The 20,975-nt window shown below is 43.1% G+C and overlaps 1 protein-coding gene across 3 annotated transcripts in view; it reads right to left on the reverse strand.

Annotated features, from left to right (window-relative positions):
- Nucleotides 1-20,975, reverse strand: part of LOC115476269 (mitochondrial import inner membrane translocase subunit TIM16-like) — a 619,296-nt gene that overhangs the window by 576,245 nt on the left and 22,076 nt on the right. For all 3 annotated transcript variants that reach the window (XM_030212554.1, XM_030212552.1, XM_030212550.1), the window contains exon 4: nt 13,805-13,875. In XM_030212554.1, the coding sequence (XP_030068414.1) occupies nt 13,805-13,875 (71 nt within the window). The remainder of the gene's footprint in view (nt 1-13,804; nt 13,876-20,975) is intronic.

Below are 20,975 nucleotides of genomic sequence, written 5' to 3' on the forward strand. Positions count from 1 at the left end.
TCGAATTGATTATTGTAATGTTGTATATATGGGTACTGCAAAATCTAGGATACAGAATGCTGCAGCTTGATTGTTGAGTGGTACGTCTCGTTTACAATATGTAATGCCTGTGCTCCGTTCTTTGAATTGGTTACCCATCAAATTTAGAGTATTGTACAAAATTGCATGCTTAATTCATCAGGCATTATATGCAGTTTCTGTTCCTTGGTATTTGAAAGAATCCGTCGTCGTGTATCAGTCATTAGGGGCCTTGAGGTCAAATCATGTGATGCTGCTAGTAACTGGAGATTTGCATTCTGCAAGATATGTCTGTACTTGGAATTCTGTGTTCTCACGCACTGGTCCGCAGTTTTGGAATGCACTACCTGGAGTTATTAGGTTGTGTAGTAGTATAACATCTTTTCGTAAATTACTGTGTATGCAGGCATGCAGCTAATGTGTTAAAGTTTTGTACATTGCTACAGTAACAATTTTTATTTTATTTAATTTGCAGAGATCACCTTTGTATGTGTTAATATGAGGTCAATTTGTTATATTTTTGTTTTGTATTGATGATTTTTTTTGTTTGTTTAAACTGGATTACGTATGCGCTCTTGTAATCTGCTTAGTTGTAGGAGTATAAATTTTTTAAACAAATAAATAAGCCCCTTGAAGCTGCTCTGTTTTAATTGCTAGCCCTGCTGTTTTGCCCCAGTACATTTATTTGTTTCTTCCATCTGGTGAAGAGCCACGTGGGACAGCCTAAAATGGCAGACCAGCAGGCACCTCCGTTGCCTACACCGAGCTCCAAACAGACAATGGAGATAACTGCGGAGGTGCAGTCTGCAATGGAACACACCACTGGCAAACAACTGCAAGTAATTATAGATAAACTACTACTTATCATTTCTATAGCGACACTAGACGTACGCAGCGCTGTACACTTGAACATGAAGAGACAGTCCCAGCTCGACAGAGCTTACAATCTAATTAGGACAGACAAACAGGACAGACAAGAGATACGGGAATATTAAAGTGAGGATGATAAAATAAGGGTTCTGAACAAGTGAACAAGGGTTAGACACCATGGAGCAATGGTTCGTGTCTATTACCACTGACTTGCAGGAGGTCCAGACATGAGTTGGAGTAGTGAAATTGTGAAAGCTTGCCCTCAGTTAACAGCAAAGATAAGGGGGCTGAAGGAGAAATTCAACTAGTTGGAAAATAAAGCCAGCTGTCTGAATCTTTCACTGACAGTGAGCGTCGCACCTTTTTGGAACAATGGCTGCCCGCTCAGCTCCAACTCCCCACTACAACAGGCCTCCTCCATATCGAGAGGGCACACCGTCTCGGACCAGACGGGAGGACACGTTGAAACTTGAAGCGGTAATATTTAAGCTTCTTAATTATACACAAAAACTAGACATATTGCAGGCAATACGAGGAGGCAAATCCCTTGATTATGAGGGGAAAATATACTCTGTTTTCAAGATTATTTGGCGCTTGTATCCAATGCCAGGAAAGCATTCTCACTAGTTTGCACTAAATTAGTCCAGATGAAGCTGTGTTTCAACTTAGCCTACCCAGCTCATCTGCAATTCACCTACAATGACAAGCACTTTACTTTTGAATCTGCATTGAAGGCTAAAAGGTTTACGGATCAACTAGCTCCTGAGACTTTGGAATAGCCTTGGGCTTTCAAACCAGGACTTTGTCTTTCCTGCTGTTGTGGATGCTTTTATACATTATCTATGGTAGTTATGCTGAGAAAAAGCAGACCAGAGTCTTTTGCTCAGTTGGATATGGGACTGCTTGTCTCTGCCTGCACTGTACTTTTATGGTTTAACCACATGGACTGATATCTTTAGCACAGTGGCCAGCTGGAATTGCACTTCGGTGTGGACCATGGTATTGTGGGCTGGAAATGTGGTCCTTCCAAACGAATGGGGCCCCTTGGTGAGATCTGCCCAGCTATGTTCTGTTTTACCCAGTCTGGACTTTACAGAAACACGAGGCCACATTGACTTTTTACTACTACTACTTATCATTTCTAAAGCGCTACTAGACATACGCAGCGCTGTACATTTGAACATGAAGAGAGCGTCCCTGCTCGACAGAGCTTACAATCTAATTAGGACAGGCAAACAGGACAAACAAGAGATAAGGGAATATTAAAGTGAGGATGATAAAATAAGGGTTCTGAACAAGTGAATAAGGGTTAGGAGTTAAAAGCCGCATCAAAAAGGTGGGCTTTTAGCTTAGATTTGAAGACAGCCAGAGATGGAGCTTGACCTACCGGCTCAGGAAGTCTATTCCAGGCATATGGTGCAGCAAGATAAAAGGAACGGAGTCTGGAGTTAGCAGTGGAGGAGAAAGGTGCAGATGAGATTTACCCAGTGAACGGAGTTCCCGGGGAGGAATGTAGGGAGAGATGAGAGTGGCGAGCAGGGGCGTAGCTACGTGGGGCCACGGGGGCGTGGGCCCCCACAGATTAAGCCCTGGCCCCCTCTACAATTGACTCCCCCCCAGCCGCCGCATCAGGTACCTTGTTTGCTGGCGGGGGTCCCAAACCCTCGCCAGCCGAAGAGTCTTCTTCAGCGCCGGTCGACTCCAGCGCCTTCGTTGTGTGATAATCTCTTTTTAACGCCTTACATCCTGCACGGGGCTACATACAGGACGTGCAAGGTGCAGGACGTCAGGAGTTCGAAACAGATCATGACACAGCGAAGGCGCCAGAGTCGACCGGTGCTGAAGAAGACTCTTCGGCTGGTGGGGGTTGGGGGCCCCCGCCAGCAAACAAGGTACTTGGGGGCAACAGGGGAGGGTTTTTGCGGTGGCGGCGGGGGGGGGGGGGTCAGCGGCGGGGGAGGCAACTAGTGTCCCCACCTCAGGCTCTGACTCCCCCTCCCGCCAAGGTCTGCCTACGCCCCTGGTGGAGAGGTACTGAGGAACTGCAGAGTGAATGCACTTATAGGTCAGTAAGAGGAGTTTGAACTGTATGCGGAAATGGATAGGAAGCCAATGAAGTGACTTGAGGAGAGGGCTAATATGAGCATAACAACACTGGTGGAATATTAGTCGTGTAGCAGAATTTTGAACAGATTGAAGAGGAGAGAGATGGCTAAGTGGGAAACCTGTGAGAAGCAAGTTGCAATAGTCTAAGCGAGAGGTGATAAGAGTGTGGATGAGGGTTCTGGTAGTATGCTCAGAAAGGAAAGGGCGAATTTTGCTGATATTATACAGAAAGAAACGACAGGTTTTAGCAGTCTGCTGAATATGTGCAGAGAAGGAGAGGGAGGAGTCGAAGATGACCCTAAGGTTACAAGCTGATGAAACAGGAAGGATGAGAGTGTTATCCACAGAAATAGAGAAAGGGGGAGGAGGAGAGGTTGGTTTAGGGGGAAAGATAAGAAGCTCAGTCTTGGTCATATTTAGTTTCAGATGGCGCTGAGACATCCAGGCAGCAATGTCAGACAGGCTGATACTTTGGCCTGGATTTCAGCTGAGATTTCTGGTGTGGAGAGATAGATCTGGGAGTCATTATCGTAAAGATGATACTGAAAACCATGGGATGAGATCAGAGTACCAAGGGAAGAAGTACAGATGGAGAAAAGAAGAGGTCCCAGGACAGATCCCTGAGGTACACCGACAGTGGGATAGAAGTAGAGGAGGATCCACTAGAGTATACACTAAAGGTATGCTGGGAGAGATAAGAAGAAAACCAGGAAAGAACAGAGCCCTGAAATCCAAGTGAGGACAACCTATCAAGGAGTAGGCTGTGATCAACAGTGTCAAAAGCAGCAGATAGAACGAAAAGGATGAGGATAGAATACAGACCTTTGGATCTGGCCAGGAACAGATCATTGGAGACTTTAGCAAGCGCTGTTTCAGTTGAATGAAGGGGGCGAAAGCCAGACTGAAGTGAATCAAGAATAGCTTGAAATGAAAGAAAGTCAAGGCAACGGCGGTGAACAGCACGTTCAAGTATCTTTTTATGTGCAATCTGGAGACACGACTCCTAAATCACATGACAATAGCTACTAGTGCACCAACTGTTTGACTTACCATTGCCAGATGTTATTGTACTATTTAACATGTGATTCTGTTCTTTGATGCAATGGGTACAGCTGCAGTTTGCAATGCTAGATTCATTAGCTGTGATTTTTTTTTTTTTTTTGCGATGGTAGGTCTTTCCCATTCACTGATTCCCTAAAGGCATTTTTTCCCTGGTTGTCACGGGTTTTAAATTTTACTTGGTAGAGGAGAGTCAGCAGAGTCCTGATAGGAAGTAGAACCCATAAGTGGCTCACTCTTAATTCAGAAGGGGAAGGGTTGGCCGGGGACAGGAAGGAAGAGTTGGGGAGTTGGTTACTTGGGGATGGGCATTGGTCTTTAGGGTATCAACAGGCTGTATGTTTTGGGTATGGGTTGGTTAAAGTGGGGGGGGGGGGGGTTCTAGGTTTGGAAGGTATCAGATTTGACATTTGTGGCTCACGGTGGATTTTAATAAGGTTTCCAAGATGGGTGCAATTCATATCTGTGTTCATTTCCTCGGGAGTGATGGCTGGGACAACCCTGAGGTCTTATTTAGATGCACACCTTTCACTTTTGTTATTTTTTTTTTACTCACTCTCTCTCAACCAATTAAGATAATGTGGAATGTAGGACTTATCCACTCTGCCATTAAAAGACATAAAATTCTTCACGCGCTTCACAAACAGTGTGCTTCTATAGCTTTTTTTTTTTTTTTCAAGAAACCCATCTTAATAGCATAGAACATGCTAAGTTGTGCAGATGGTGGGTTGGGGAGTTCTTCAATGCCCCAGTGGAGGGGAAAGAGAGCGGAAGTCATTATCTTGCTTCATAAGGGACTTTAGCTGCTTACCCACAAAGTGATCTCTAACCCATGGGGTCCATATAGCAATTGTAACCCTCAATAGGACCAAAAGTGTACTCTGTAATGTTTATGCACTTAATTCATTTGATAGGACCTATTATAACACTCTGTTGAAGCATTTACACCAGGTGGATTTTCTACCCATCAATGGGGGAGGGGGATTTTAATGAACTTCATGATCCTCAGCTGGATAGATCGCATCCCTCAGTGAACCTTCATGTTGCTTCCCCCGGGGGGGGGGGGGGAGGAGAGGGAATCTCTAGAATTGGTGAAACTATGGACATGGTGGATGTATGGAGGACTGTTTGCATCCCTTGCACCAAGATTACACTCACTTGTCTCGGGTGGCACTCCACCATGTGCCAGATTTATTGCTTACTAGGAGCCTTTTTCCAGAAGTGCATTTGGCAAGGATTGGATCCACTAGATCTCTGACCATGCTTGGGTAGAAATGCAAATTGCCCTCTAGACGGGAGTGCAGTAATGGCAGTTCCCCTCCAGACTTAAAGGGATTCCAAATTTTTTAATGTTTTTTGTTGGAGAAGTGGCATTCTTATAAGCAGTGTAATCAGGTACATATCACCAACCCTATCCTATACTGGGAGGCAGCTAAGGCGGTACTTAGAAGGGAGATCCTTGCTTTTTCTAACCATTAAAAAAAAAGCTTAGAGCTAGGGAGATATTGTAGCTGGACAGGACAGTCACTCAGCTGCAAAAACAATTTGGTCTTTCTCATCCCCTGCATTGCAAAACCTTACTTCTGGAGGCTCAGCAAGCTTTAAACTCCCTCATACACCAATCAGCACAGAGGTTGCTAGCTTATTATAAATATAATCTATATAAATATGTTAATAAAAGTGGTAGCCTACTGGAAAAACTGGTTAAATGCTCTAGAGGTCCTTCACACATTGCGCAATGCACGTGGGGTATTGGCACATACCAAGGAGATCACTAAAATGTTGCGTAATTTTTATGCTTCGATATCCATCCAGCTCAGCCCCCTCTAGCTAGTGATGTTTATTTGTCTAGTGCCACACTGTCACAGAGTATCACCTTCTGATCTACGGAAGCTTAATGCGCCCATCTACAAAGAGGAAGTGGAATGGGTGATAAGTCAGAGTCCACTTAATAAAGCTCTGGGCATTGACGGTTTTTCAGAGTGAATTTATAAATTGCTTAAATTAATATTGTACCGATTTTAGTGGCCTATTTTAATGCAGCGATTCTTCAAGGGTCTCTCCCTCCTACATTTAATATGGCGCAGATAATAGTTCTTTTAAAACCGGGCCGGGACTCAGCTAAGCTGGAATCTTACCATCCCATTTCTTGTCTGAATTTTGAGACCAAACATTTTGCTAAGATTCTAGCAATAGATTGGCACAGGTGTTACCATCCCTTAGTGCAGAACTTCAGGTGGGTTTTGTGAGGTTGCCACATGGTCTCCAGAAATATTCAGAAGATTATAGTGGCTATGGAATCCACTCATGTTGCAGAAATTCCATCACTGTTAGTCAGTTTTGATGTTGAGAAAGCATTGACCAGGCGATCTGGGACGTCAATGGAACACGAAGCATACAGGATTCAGGGTCTATTTGCCAACAATATAGCAATGGTTTATCATGCTCCACAGGCTAGGATGTGGGTGAATGGTTATCTACCCATTTTGATATTAAATCGAGGTACACGCCAGGGATGCCTATTGTCTCCACTTCTATTCATGTTATATGGGAGATACAAAATAATTCAGAGATAAGAGGGCTTAGGTTAACTACTGGTGAATTTAAGATTGCAGCACTCGCAGACGACTTGCTGGTTTTCTTGCGGGGCCCTTAGAACTTCACTTGATGTACTGCTTGAGAGTTTCCAAGAGAATGGAGATTTTTCAGGTTTCCGCTTGAATCTGGAATCAAAATCCCCATAGTAGTGTGTTCCTGCCTTTAGAGGGCAATTTAGATTTTCAGCCAGAGTTTGATTATTCTAATTTTCAAAACTGGAAAATGCAGGGGCACTTCGTATTGTAACGTTTACTCCGAGAGGATGGGGCATTCTTGTCTTACACGCAGTTATAGCATAGATTTTCTTTTATGGCTGCACACAGTTTTGCATATATGCAAACATCACTTTATCATGCAGGGTTGCCCTCAGAGAGCTTCTCGCTTCAGTTTGGTAGTCGTTTATGGAAATTTCTGGAGGGGGATGCAGCGGGTCAGAAATCTATTCCCTAGTTTAAAAAGGCATTAGTTAAATGTTCTCCTGTGAAAAGATATACCTCATGCAAGTTATACTCCCCTGACAAAAGCATGGAGGAAAGATATAGGTCAGCCAGTATGGATCCTTATTGATCAACGCGTGTTTCGAGTGATACCGACTTTGGTGCATAGTGCTGAGCTGCAAGACTGTCTTTTTCGGGTCATTCACAGGGCCTATTTCTCCCAAAAATGTGCTTTTCATGCAGGTTGCACTAACACTCCTATATGTTTGAAAATGTAAAACTCAGGGTAACACTTTTCATCACGGTATATAGCAGTGTAGATGTATATAGAGGCATATTTTCAAAGCACTTTGGGAGGCTAAGTTCCATAGGTTTCTATGGAACTTTGGGAGGCTAAGTGCTTTGAAAATGAGCCTCATAGGCATTCTGGATGTCTCTCCTTACCTATCTGCAGCATATTTTGAACCATCCTCTTCGATGTTCAGTACAGGGGCTGATTTTAATAAGAGCTCGGTCTACGGGGGAACATCAATTTTGGTGAGGAAGGCCCATGGGGTAGGGAAGAAGTGTATTTTAGACCACTGGATATAAGACTCACCTCCCATGTTCTGGTATTGGCGTAATAACTTCATGTGCTCATGTTGTGTGAATCTTATGGAGTTAAGTGCCATCCTAAGCGACAAAAACAATTTTTATCCATCTCTGGCCGTCTTCAATCTAAGATAAAAAGCCCACCTTTTTAATGCTGCTTTTAACTCCTAACCCTTATTCACTTGTTCAGAACCCTTATTTTATCATCCTCATTTTAATATTCCCTTAACTCTTGTTTGTCCTGTTTGTCTGTCCTAATTAGATTGTAAGCTCTGTCAAGCAGGGACTGCCTCTTCATGTTCAAGTGTACAGCGCTGCGTATGTCTAGTAGTGCTATAGAAATGATAAGTAGTAGTAGTATATTTATATTCTATACCTTCCATTGCACAGAGCCAAGTCTTGAACACCTTTCAGGATAATGTGAGAGCACCTTCCCAGTATGTATGTTGTAGAGACTGGAAATTAAATGTGTGGGGGGGGGGGGGGGGTTAGGTTATCATAGGCTTGAGGCCATAAGAGCCAAGGCCCTGGGTCATTTTTGTTTCTCTCTGAGACTGGGCAGGGGATTTGGTGGGGGACTGGTGCTTGGGGGGGGGGGGGTTATGCATGTCTTTTGTACAAGCTATATTGTTGTTGTTGTTGTTATTATTACACATGTCTCACAGTAGGTGTAACTTTGTGTGAAAGCTTTTGGGCAGGTTACTTGATAAAAGGAACAGACCACTATACATTACTCTGTTCACAAAACAAGGAAAGGAAGAAGCATCAGAAAAATCATTAGAACCCTTTAGTTAACATTCAATAGGCTTCTATTTTAATGATAGGTACTCTCTCCATCTTCATGAGCCAAATAACTGTGTATTACGCATATATAATACATGCTAACAAAACAAACGGTCAGTACGTCTGTTCATTATAAGACTTTGAACTTATCTCAAAAACGCTCTCTTGTTCCCTTGTTGCTCACCTTTGCGCCGAGTTTCAGGGGCTTGGGTTATAAAAATGTATTTATTTATATTTATTTATTGCATTTGTATCCCACATTATCCCACCTATTTGCAGGCTCAATGTGGCTTACATAGTTTTGTTAACATAGTCATTGCAATCACGTTTCCTCTGAGAAAATTATTGAAAATGACCACCATTCTGCTTCTTACAAAATCCATAACATTTTCTTTTGTGAACAGAGTGGCAGTGTTTTGTCATAGGACTTATACAGGAATTTCATATCATTGTGGTGTTCTGAGGATTTATTTAATAAAAGAGACAATCTATGTGCCTTCCCCCTAGTTGAGGAAGAACTAGGTGCACTGTTCTAAATGACCTCCTTCATGCATATTCCTTGTACGTATTCTGAGATCTAGAGCTGTCTGTGGCTTTAAGATTGCATTTATATACTGCTGCTTTAATGTGTTTTGTTTGTTTGTTTTTTACATTTTTATTCAGTACTTTTTCAGCAAAGCACCTGCCCACATGACATTTTTCAAGGCATATTGTAAAACTTGAATTGGAATTAAATGTGTCCAATTTGCAACAAATTTGTCCAACCTCACCCTTTCACTCTTTCCCCTTGGCTTGTCCTTCAACTGCTCATCCCAGATAAACATTAACTTAACTTGCATGCTCTATTAACTAGGTTTCCTGTCCTTTGTAAGAGTTCTCCATATAAGGCCTCCATCATTTCCTCAATTTGCTCTCACAATAATTCTTGTATGCAGCAATCTCACTCATTCAAAAAAAAAAAAAAAAAACACCCTCTCACTGAAACTTCCAGCACATCACAACTTCCAACCTTGTCACCTCTAGACATATCCATACACATCATCCTATCTCTCCTTCCAACCTCTCAGAACCCTGTTTAAATAGGTACAGCTGCGGTTTCATCCTCGCTCTCCTTGCTATGATGTCCTTTATAAGGCTTGTCACCTTCCACATATCTTGTATCATGGGACACCTCCACCACATTTGCTAAATCCCATACTGTTCACACCCCCCTGCAACAATTCTGGATTCTGCTACTCCTCTTTTTATGTAAACCTCACTGGAGTCGCTTTAATGAGTTTTAAGCAACCAAAATCAAGGCTCAAGAGTTACATTAAGTGCACACTGACCAATCAGATGACATGTAATTGCTTTGAACATACACATAACTGACCAATCAGATGACATGTAACTGCTTTGAATATAGCAGCTCCCAATGGCATGGGCATAGTTTGCGAGGGCAAGAAACACAGGACCAGCACAATGCACTCTCGGTCCTTCCTTCCTGCCCTCAGCTCCCCAACAGCCCTCCTCTCAGTTCCTTCCTGCCTCCCCCGCGCATTTAAACCTTTTATTTAAAGCAGCGACTACAGTGAAGAAAACAGAACAGCAAGCGGGCTCACCTCCAGCCTTTCCCTTCCCTCACAGACAGTGTCCCGCCTTCCTATGATGACTTATTTCCTGTTTCCGCGAGGGGGGACACCGTCTGTGAGGGAAGGGAAAGGCTGGGGGCGAGCCCGCTTGCTGTTCTGTTTTCTTCAGTTGTCACTGCTCAAAAAATAAAAGGTTTAAACATGCGGGGGGGGGGGGCAGGAAGGAACGGAGAGGAGGGCTGTTGGGGAGAGAGGCAAAATCACTGGACATGGAGGGGAGGGCAGGGGAGAGAAGAGAAATCACTGGACATGGGGAGGGTAGAGGAGTGAGGAGTTACTGGACATGGATGGATGGAGCGGGGGGGGGAGAGAGGACATTTGCTGGATATGGATGGAGGAGAGGGCAGGGGAGAATGGAGAGTTGCTGGACATGGATGGAGGGGAGAGAATAGAGGAAGTAGATGCACATGGATGGAGGGGAGGGGAGTGAAGATAAATGCTAGAAATGGATGGAGGGGAAACTGCTGGATCAGAACACTTTGAGGGCAGATACTAAAACTCAAGGAAAGACGGGGACAGGGCTACAGATGGTAGACACGACGCATAAGGACACAGGAGCATGGTGGACATGGTGAGTGAAAAATATCAAAAGAAGACACTGCATAAAACAGAAGACACTAGGAACAAAGCAAATAGAAAATTTAAATGATCAGATAAAGATAGAAAAAATTATTTTATTCAGAATTTATTAATTGGAATATGTCAGCTTTTAGAAATGTGCATCTGTGATATTTTGCATGTAAGTTTCAATTTTTCTAGAATTGCTGCATGCCGAGTCTAACTTCTTGAGGTAACTTTCCAGTTCGGTAGTTTGCCTTCATATTTTTTTATTTCTAGTTCCTTGTGTCATATCTGTTGTCATGTGTTTTTCATGTATGATCAAGGTGCAGTATTCTGCTAGCGTGTAGTATTTGCAGCCCTTTTTGTTTTGTTTTTTTCATTAGGTAGTGTACTGGTGTTTTAGAGCCCGGTGTAATTACAGTGCTGCCTTTCCACACATAAAGATGTAGCTCGTCCTGTCCTTGCAATTAGTGTTATGGTTTGGTAAGGTTATGAGTGTGTTTTTGCATAAGTTTGCGTATGTGTTTTGCAGTGGAGAGATTGTGTTAGCTTTACTGAGGTGGCACCAAAACAACAGAAAGGGTTTTAGAGCCTAAATCATGACACACTACCTCTTGAAGGATCCACATATAGAGCTTATGCATTTCTAAGGTCTACACTGGCATGGTATGGGAAAGGAGGTGGGGAAATACTACTGAAGAGGAAGAGGGAGTGCTGGGTAAGGAAGAAAGAAGGAAGGAAAGGAGAAAGAGCTGTATATTCATTATGGTTATTCACAAAAAAGCCAGCTCTTTCTCCCTTCCTTCATATTAGCATATTAATTTGCTTTTAATATATATATATATACAGTGGGGAAATAAGTATTTGATCCCTTGCTGATTTTGTAAGTTTGCCCACTGACAAAGACATGAGCAGCCCATAATTGAAGGGTAGGTTATTGGTAACAGTGAGAGATAGCACATCACAAATTAAATCCGGAAAATCACATTGTGGAAAGTATATGAATTTATTTGCATTCTGCAGAGGGAAATAAGTATTTGATCCCCCACCAACCAGTAAGAGATCTGGTCCCTACAGACCAGGTAGATGCTCCAAATCAACTCGTTACCTGCATGACAGACAGCTGTCGGCAATGGTCACCTGTATGAAAGACACCTGTCCACAGACTCAGTGAATCAGTCAGACTCTAACCTCTACAAATGGCCAAGAGCAAGGAGCTGTCTAAGGATGTCAGGGACAAGATCACACCTGCACAAGGCTGGAATGGGCTACAAAACCATCAGTAAGACGCTGGGCGAGAAGGAGACAACTGTTGGTGCCATAGTAAGAAAATGGAAGAAGTACAAAATGACTGTCAATCGACAAAGATCTGGGGCTCCACGCAAAATCTCACCTCGTGGGGTATCCTTGATCATGAGGAAGGTTAGAAATCAGCCTACAACTACAAGGGGGGAACTTGTCAATGATCTCAAGGCAGCTGGGACCACTGTCACCACGAAAACCATTGGTAACACATTACGACATAACGGATTGCAATCCTGCAGTGCCCGCAAGGTCCCCCTGCTCCGGAAGGCACATGTGACGGCCCGTCTGAAGTTTGCCAGTGAACACCTGGATGATGCCGAGAGTGATTGGGAGAAGGTGCTGTGGTCAGATGAGACAAAATGAGCTCTTTGGCATGAACTCAACTCGCCGTGTTTGGAGGAAGAGAAATGCTGCCTATGACCCAAAGAACACCGTCCCCACTGTCAAGCATGGAGGTGGAAATGTTATGTTTTGGGGGTGTTTCTCTGCTAAGGGCACAGGACTACTTCACCGCATCAATGGGAGAATGGATGGGGCCATGTACCGTACAATTCTGAGTGACAACCTCCTTCCCTCCGCCAGGGCCTTAAAAATGGGTCGTGGCTGGGTCTTCCAGCACGACAATGACCCAAAACATACAGCCAAGGCAACAAAGGAGTGGCTCAGGAAGAAGCACATTAGGGTCATGGAGTGGCCTAGCCAGTCACCAGACCTTAATCCCATTGAAAACTTATGGAGGGAGCTGAAGCTGCGAGTTGCCAAGCGACAGCCCAGAACTCTTAATGATTTAGAGATGATCTGCAAAGAGGAGTGGACCAAAATTCCTCCTGACATGTGTGCAAACCTCATCATCAACTACAGAAGACGTCTGACCGCTGTGCTTGCCAACAAGGGTTTTGCCACCAAGTATTAGGTCTTGTTTGCCAGAGGGATTAAATACTTATTTCCCTCTGCAGAATGCAAATAAATTCATATACTTTCCACAATGTGATTTTCCGGATTTAATTTGTGATGTGCTATCTCTCACTGTTACCAATAACCTACCCTTCAATTATGGGCTGCTCATGTCTTTGTCAGTGGGCAAACTTACAAAATCAGCAAGGGATCAAATACTTATTTCCCCCACTGTATATATATATATATATATATATATGCAAATGAATATGCTAATATGCCCTGCCCATCCTTTGCCCCCCCCCCCAAATGAAACATTCAAACTATGCCCATGACAAATGACAACCAAAGTAAACTATTAATCACAAAAGGACCCAGCTTTCTCAGGACACGTAAAGGACTAGGTAAACTAGGGTGCAAACTTTTAAGAAGGCAGTCTCAGCTGTGCTAATTCAATAATTCCCATGGCAGATTTTTGCCCTGGTAAATCAGCTGCTGACAGAAAAATGGATGTGAGGTAGGTAGGGGGGGTGTAAGGGTGGGAGCCAGTTACTGCCACCTGCAGAGGTCTCTCTATTCTCCTTATCCTCTATGCATTGACCTACAGTCAGTAGGATGGGTCATGAGCAGCATGCTTTACCTAATAACCTAATATACTTCATACAGGGCCCCTTATTGTATTATGATTGGGGAAGGGGGCAATGCACTTGTTTGCCGAGACTTAATCCTGCTCTGAGCTTCCTTTTAAACACCTTGGAAAGTACTCTAAGCATCTCTCTGTGTAGAAACAATGCAAGTCAAGCATCTTAAAGCAGTTCCAATTTGCAAATAGAAGTGTAGATGGAGCCATAAAAAGAAGCAATGCAGAGATCTGGGCCACGTTTTAAAATTTCAGCCCTTCTCACTATCCTCCCATCAGAAATCTGTTATTACTCCTGGTTGGCTGCTCACCGTCTCATCCACTGAACAAGTCGCCAGCAAGAAGTCATCAAATGGGGAGAAATCGAAATCCGTCACCAGATCTACAAGGAAAAAAAAACTCCCCTTAAGTTAGGACTGTGCAGGCACCTTCCTGACCTGTGTGGGGGAAAAGGTACAAGGGGAACCTCTGCAGGACACAGAACACCTTCGCAACATAATCATAAAATACAAAAGAAAAGGTTAAAACAAAGTTAGAATAAAAATTATAGCTAATTATGATAAAACAAACCTTAAAAACAGACAATTAACCACATCTGATACAATCAAGCCACTTTCTTCATTAATATGGAGGAGTGGCCTAGTGGTTAGGGTGGTGGACTTTGGTCCTGGGGAACTGAGGAACTGAGTTCGATTCCCGGCACAGGCAGCTCCTTGTGACTCTGGGCAAGTCACTTAACCCTCCATTGCCCCATGTAAGCCGCATTGAGCCTTCCATGAGTGGGAAAGCGTGCGGTACAAATGTAACAAAAAAAATATATGCTTTAAGTTGCTTCTAAATTACATTAGTAAGGATATTTGCCTAACTCTAGGGAAAGATTGTTCCTCATCGCTGGTCCAACTTTGTGGAACGATCATGAAAGGTTGTCCTCTAGTTGAACCTGATGGACTAAGGGTACATCTAATAACAATCTTCCTTGAGATCTTAAATTCCTACTGATCCGATACATTTTCAAACTTTTAGAAACAGCAATTGGGGCTAAATATCAACAAATGTATCTTAAATGTAACCCACCATATAGCCGGGATCTAATGCAATTTAATAAGTTAAGAGCTGTCTTAGAAACTCATGACAAAAGGCCTAAATGCAAAAGAAAACATCAAGCCTGCTAGGACCTCCCAGCCTGAACAGAAATCCCTCAGAGGTATGAGGGCACATCCCCAAACTCATCCTGGTTACCCCACAGTCAGTCAGGCATAATTACAAAATTAATTGCTCTGCCTCCACATCTTCCTTTCCACGGTAAACACGCCTTATGGGAAATTAAACAGCCAGAAGCAGAAAAGGTTCAAGTATTTCCTGCTAAACTCATAGTGAGACAGCCTGCCAGCAATAGGCACCAACTTTTCAAAATGACCGAGGGTGTTCAACTCGGTACACATTCTACAAGGAACCACTTAGTTTGGACGGCAGGAATACATCTAAATCACCTCTTGTAGAATATCAACTAACACAAAAGTTTTGATGGTATGTACTTTCCCAGTAGGCACTGAAGTGGGCATATTTGAACTGGGCAGAGCATGCAAATATGCATATAAGTTAAAGTATTCTACAATCTGCGTGTGTTCTGGCTAACACCTAGGCGTGAACAGCAGCAACCCAGCACTCAATGCAAATTTTTAGATTTTAGAATTCCAATTATGTGGATACAACACCCTTCTATAAGTATTGAAAGAGCCTCGGTAGTGACTCGTTTCACACAGGCCCTTATTCTACAAAGTTTATGCTCCTAAATTTAAGCTCCTAAAATTTACACTCTTAAATTTATGAGTGTAAATTTAGGAGCATAAACTTTGTAGAATAAGGCCCACAAGGAATATAACCTTGTGCCTCCCCAAAATCATCAGATCCAACCGATCATGGTTTTCTAAAATCCATTTTCATACACTTATTATTATACAAATCTCAAAACTCTTAACAAAATTTCTTTAGAAACTTGTAAAATTTATAAAACTTATCTGTTTTGTATACATTAAGACTGGACTTGCGCCAACATGGGCCATGTTTTGTCATGCTGCTTCAGGGCAAATGGTCCTTACATATGATGCCACTTCATCTCAGAAGTAATGTAGACGCTGAGATGAAGTAGCATCATATGAAAGGTTATATTCCTTGTGTGAAACGAGTCACTGATGAGGCTCTTTCATGACTTATAGGTGTTGTTCCCACATACTTGGAATTCTAAAATCTCAAAATTGACACTGAGCGCTGGGGTGCTGTTGTTGAAGAGCATCATTACCCCCGCTATATTGAGAACTGTATTTAATATCCATGCGTGAGCATTTACATCAGCCATAGGGCTGGTTTAAGTGACTGCACCTTATATGTAGGCATGTTTTCTGCCTCTTGCATTCATATTCTGTAAAGAAAAGAAGGCGCCTACTTTCCTTTATAGAATAGGCTTGAAATAGACACCTGCTTATTCTCTTATGTTAGCCACCCTGTTACAGAATTACTCTTATGATCTAGAAGGATATGAGATTGAGACACCATTATAGCAATACCCCTTTATTCATTGTGCCCTGTGCAGACACACAGATCACACCCTGCAAAGCTAGCCCTGAACTGAGTCAGGTACAGATTATTAGGGCAGTGCTAGGAGTGAGAAAGGAAGCCAGGATTCAATACCAAACTAAACCAAGAAACCCAGTTTGGAAGTGATGTACCCCTTGCCCCTTTCCAAACTCTCTTGTCACCTCTTCTTGCTGCTGCCATGCTATTTCTCTGGGTCAATGCAGCATAATGAGCCCACTTGGTCCATCCCCACTGTCCCCACAAGATGTACTGAGGGAAGGATTGTTTTAATTTTGTAAAAAAGGGAACTGTCCCACTCCATTCCTCTTTCAGTTTGAGAATTGACTGAAGGTCCTCTTCAATGCAGAGCTGCCAAAGAGAAGCAATCTTAAAGAGATGTTTCAGATCATGGCATCACATAAGCCACAGCTCCCTCTTCTCCAGTAAAATAACTTATTTATCCTGGTGACCATAGGGCTGGAAGAGAAGGGCAAAACACCAGCTACTCCACAGCCATGACCTTGCCCAGCTAAACAATTTTCTAATCTTTGTGTTTTTCTTTCTTTCTCCCAGCTCCCATCCCCCATCACAGCCCATGTTATCTCCCACTCACTCTCACAGCCTGTTTCTTCTCCACTCGCGCAGCTACATTCTCAATCTCTCTTCCCTTTAGAGCTTCTTTCTTCTACTTCCAGCTCTCTGTACTCTTTCTCCCAGCCAAGCTCAATTCCCTTCATCCCCTCCTAACCCCCTTTATTCCTTTCCCCATAGCTCCTCTCCCTATCACCTAGCAACTCTCATCATACAGTTCCCTTTCTGCCTCTTCCAGCCCCTTAGCAAAATTCTCTTCCCCTGCAAGTAACCCTTTTCAAATCCCTTCAACCCTTCCCAGCCCCCTCTAACCCCCCCCCCCCCCCCCCCGCAGTATTTCTCTTTTTTTCACCTTAACTTCTAATTCTATTACTTTGGCAATGCCAATAAAGTTAAGTGATTGAGTCTTCTTTCTTTTTCTCAGTATTTATCTGCTTCTCTTCCACTCCACATTGGCAGCTGTGGACAGGAAATGCCTCTATCCTAGGATACAGAAGCTCTACCCTCCCACTGCAGACACAGCTACCCAATAAGCTACATTAGCTCCCTTTTCCTCCTGCAGGCCATTGGTCAGACACAGTCAGCCTGCCCTAGTACTAGGACACGTCAGTATGATCTGGATTTGCCCTCCGCTAATCTGCTTGCTTCTCCTGAAGAAGATGTTCGAAATTAAGTTTCAAATTGGAGAGCAGAGGAGCCATTGCTGTTTATTTCAGACTGTTAACTTAAGGGTCGCTTGACACTGGCCATGACATATGGAAACTGGAGATACAGATGGAATTAAGTGAATGCAACATCTTATGAGCAGTTTTGGAAGATAACAGTTTACTACATATGTCGTGAGATTCATCCTATGGTTTGAGAGATTCATCAGCTCCTCTTTATTTGTTAAAAAAAAGTGTTTCTGGAATCTGGCTACAGTTCACTAAAATGTTTATGGATACAACAGTCAATATTACTTTAATCAGCATTTGCTGACAACAGAAGGTTGATTATGGACAATAACTTCTGAGGTTTTCAGCATTAAGTGTTTAACCCAAGAGCAACAGCGGAAAATGTGCAAATGTGGTATGAATGTGGTAGGAGTGAAGGGATGTATACTATAATATTTTGTTTTGAATATGATTTCACTTAACTCTGGAGTATTGATATCTAAGTATACATGTGATATAGATTACTCCAGTTTTTAAAAATGTTTTTCCCTTCGGTTGTAAATAAATATATGGGAGGCAGATTATTATACTTTCTTTATAAAACCTCGAGGAGGAGGACTAAGGAATCAAAATGTCCCCATCTCTGCATTTCTCTTTACTAGTCTGTTATGCTGGTAATCTGACTCATTCAGTTCTCAGACTTGCCCAGTTCACTGCCATTTCAGTAGCGAATGAAGCACAAATGACAATGGACTAACACAAGACTTGCTATCTGAGCACAGTGGTGTCTCTCTGTGGCCTGACCCTCCCAACTGCTCCACGCCTAATTCTGATCTTCTCAGAAGGCATCGCTGTCCTTAGTAATTCTCTGCTGCAGAGCACTAGAACAAGGAGCCTCAGAAGCAGCTCTACAATTCCCAGCGCCACTCCTGTGGCTACCAGAAAAAACAATGCCAAGTTTACACAACTCAAAAATATACACATGGGAGAAAATCGAAGCACCAAAAATAGACAGCATTTTAGGTCCACTATCTGATATATCGTGTTTGCCCAGGGCCAGCCCAGACGTTAGGCAAGATAAGGCGGTCGCCTAGACTGGCAGCTTATCGAGGGCAGCAAAGAGCAGCTGGAATTCAAGCAAAACAATAGGCCTCAAAAACCACACAAACTATTAAAAAAACTGTAAAACATCAGTACCAGGAGCATCCAGAGCCAGAATTGCATTAGACATGCCTCCTTGTGCCTCCTCCCCCATGTATCACGGTCAAACAGGAAAGGCACTGATGGGGAGAATTAGTCTAAACCTTATGGTCATTTTCCTAAAAGTGGTTCTACATGTTGCAGACCCTGCCACTCTGTGTCTTACAAAGAGATTTGAGGCGTCCCTACAGATTGTTTAGTAAATTCTGCTAGGCGGGTAGGAAACCAAAAATGCATTTTCAATTTTTATCTGGAATCTGGGATCAAGGGGGGGCTAGGCTTGCCGGATTTTAGGCTTTTTAATCAAGCTTGTTTGTCAAGGCATCTGGGGACTGGCTGCTGAGGAAGCATAACCGCTCCCCCCGCCCTTGAGCTTGAGACCACCTTTTCTGCTCCATATTTATTTATAATAACTTAATATACCACCTTAACATGTAGACCTAGACGGTTTACAATCTAGAACAATAAAATAAAATAGTAGAAAAAGAAAAGACTACAGTGTTTGATACAAAAGAACCCACACTGTTAAGGTCTAAAAAGGTGGTGAAGAATGCAAAAGGGAGAAGGGGTGGGTGTTTATCATTGCTGCACAGAGCAAGCCAGCAGCTACCCTTTAGACAGATATCGATCTAACCTTTTACTATGATCAATGCAAGATGGGCGGGCGTGCCAATACGTCTGCTGGGAGGAGATCCTTCTATCACCAACCAATTGTCTCTTCGAGGGAACCCAATGTTTGAACTGCAGCCGGATAATCCGGCATTCATACTTTGAGAGAGCCAGGATATCCGGTTCTAGAACACATTTTGGCTGGGGAGGGTGTTTTACTCTCCTTTGAGGAGCTTCAACAACGGATGGGAATTCAATGGGGCAATAGGTTTGTTTACTATCAAGTTAGACACTATGAGGCTCATTTTCAAAGCACTTAGCCTCCCAAAGTTCCATAGGTTTCTATGGAACTTTGGGAGGCTAAGTGCTTTGAAAATGAGCCTCTAAGTCCACTCTTTAAAGTGGGCCTCACTTCAACACGGGACGGATGCCAAACTACAGTATTTTTTAAGAACGTTGCCCTCACCTGAACTCGGGACGGGTGCCAAACTACAGTATTTTTTAAGAACGTTGCCCTACAGGGACTTTCCATCTCTGGGTTACATAAAGCATCGTGTCAGTTTGGAACAGGGACGGATAATGGGCAATGGATTTTGGTCTCTTTAGAGGCTGGGATCTTAGGGTTAATATCGGGTCATTCCCCATTTGGTTTCGGAAGCGTGGTTCAGGAGTGTTATTTTAGAGTGGTGCACAGGGCTTATTTCTTTCCTGTCCAGCTGTTTAGGGCAGGTGGAGTGCAGTCGCCTGATTGTTTTAAATGTCACAACGCAGACGGCACACTAAGGCATTCCTTTTGGGCCTGCACCAAGATACAACAGTTTGGGGCTTCAGTGGTGAGCTACATGGTCTCCGGTCTCAGCAGGGTTAATGTGGGTTCAGTACAGCAGCTGTTCTTTGATCAACAGAGGGCGTTTACAGCTGGTGGCAAGGGGAAAATAATGTTGTTATTTCACAAACTGTGCCTCATAGCTAGAAAATGCTTTCTTCAATATTGGACATCTTCAGACCTGCTGACATTTTGGTGCTGGAGAAAACAGATCCATCAACTTGCCACAGGGGAAGCGAGAGGGTCTTTGAAATGGAAAAAAAAACCTTCTTGATGCTGTGAGATGCTTATTTGAATGGTTTGAGTGCAAAGGGGCGTAGCTTATTGCTTAATTATCTGTAGGCCGGGTTAATTTCTGACTTGTTACTTGGAATGGGGGACACACTGATGGGAATGAACGTTTGAATGCGGGTGACAAGGGAAATTGTGGGGAAGGGGAGGGGTAATGGGGGGGGGAATATTTTTGTTAAGATCCTAGGGCGACAAGAACATAGGCCCTCGGATTCTTGTTAGAACACGGAGGTTGGGAGGGAGAGTTTTGTTTTATAGTATCTGTTTAGTATTTTACTTCTAAGGTAGCAGGATTAGTGCTAGGATGGTTCTTGCTTATTAATACATTGTTTCATTGTCTTTGTCAGAGATGTTGGAATGTGTCTAGGATGGGGTAGGGGGTGAAAATTGAAAAATTTGATGATGGTATCGCCTTCTTATTGGATACTGTTAAATATGTCTTGCTTTTGGAATTTTTGCACATTCCTGATGTTCAGTGTCTTTGCTACTGAACTGTTGTGTCATCAATACACAATTACAAACTATGGTGGGAAGATGCAGGCTCTCCTACAGCACCCACTACCCTTGCACCAGCTCTCCGCTTACCATGGATATCACAGCAGTTTACAAATAAGAGATTTTCAAAATGTATACATGTAACATCTATGGACAGAATCACTGCAATGTAAAACTGAAATGGATCCAATTAGTGTTTCTGGTCTCTTGCAATTCCAGGGCCACAGGGAGGGCTGTAAAACC

The sequence above is a fragment of the Microcaecilia unicolor genome, chromosome 8, assembly GCF_901765095.1.
Source record: "Microcaecilia unicolor chromosome 8, aMicUni1.1, whole genome shotgun sequence".
NCBI lineage: Eukaryota > Metazoa > Chordata > Amphibia > Gymnophiona > Siphonopidae > Microcaecilia > Microcaecilia unicolor.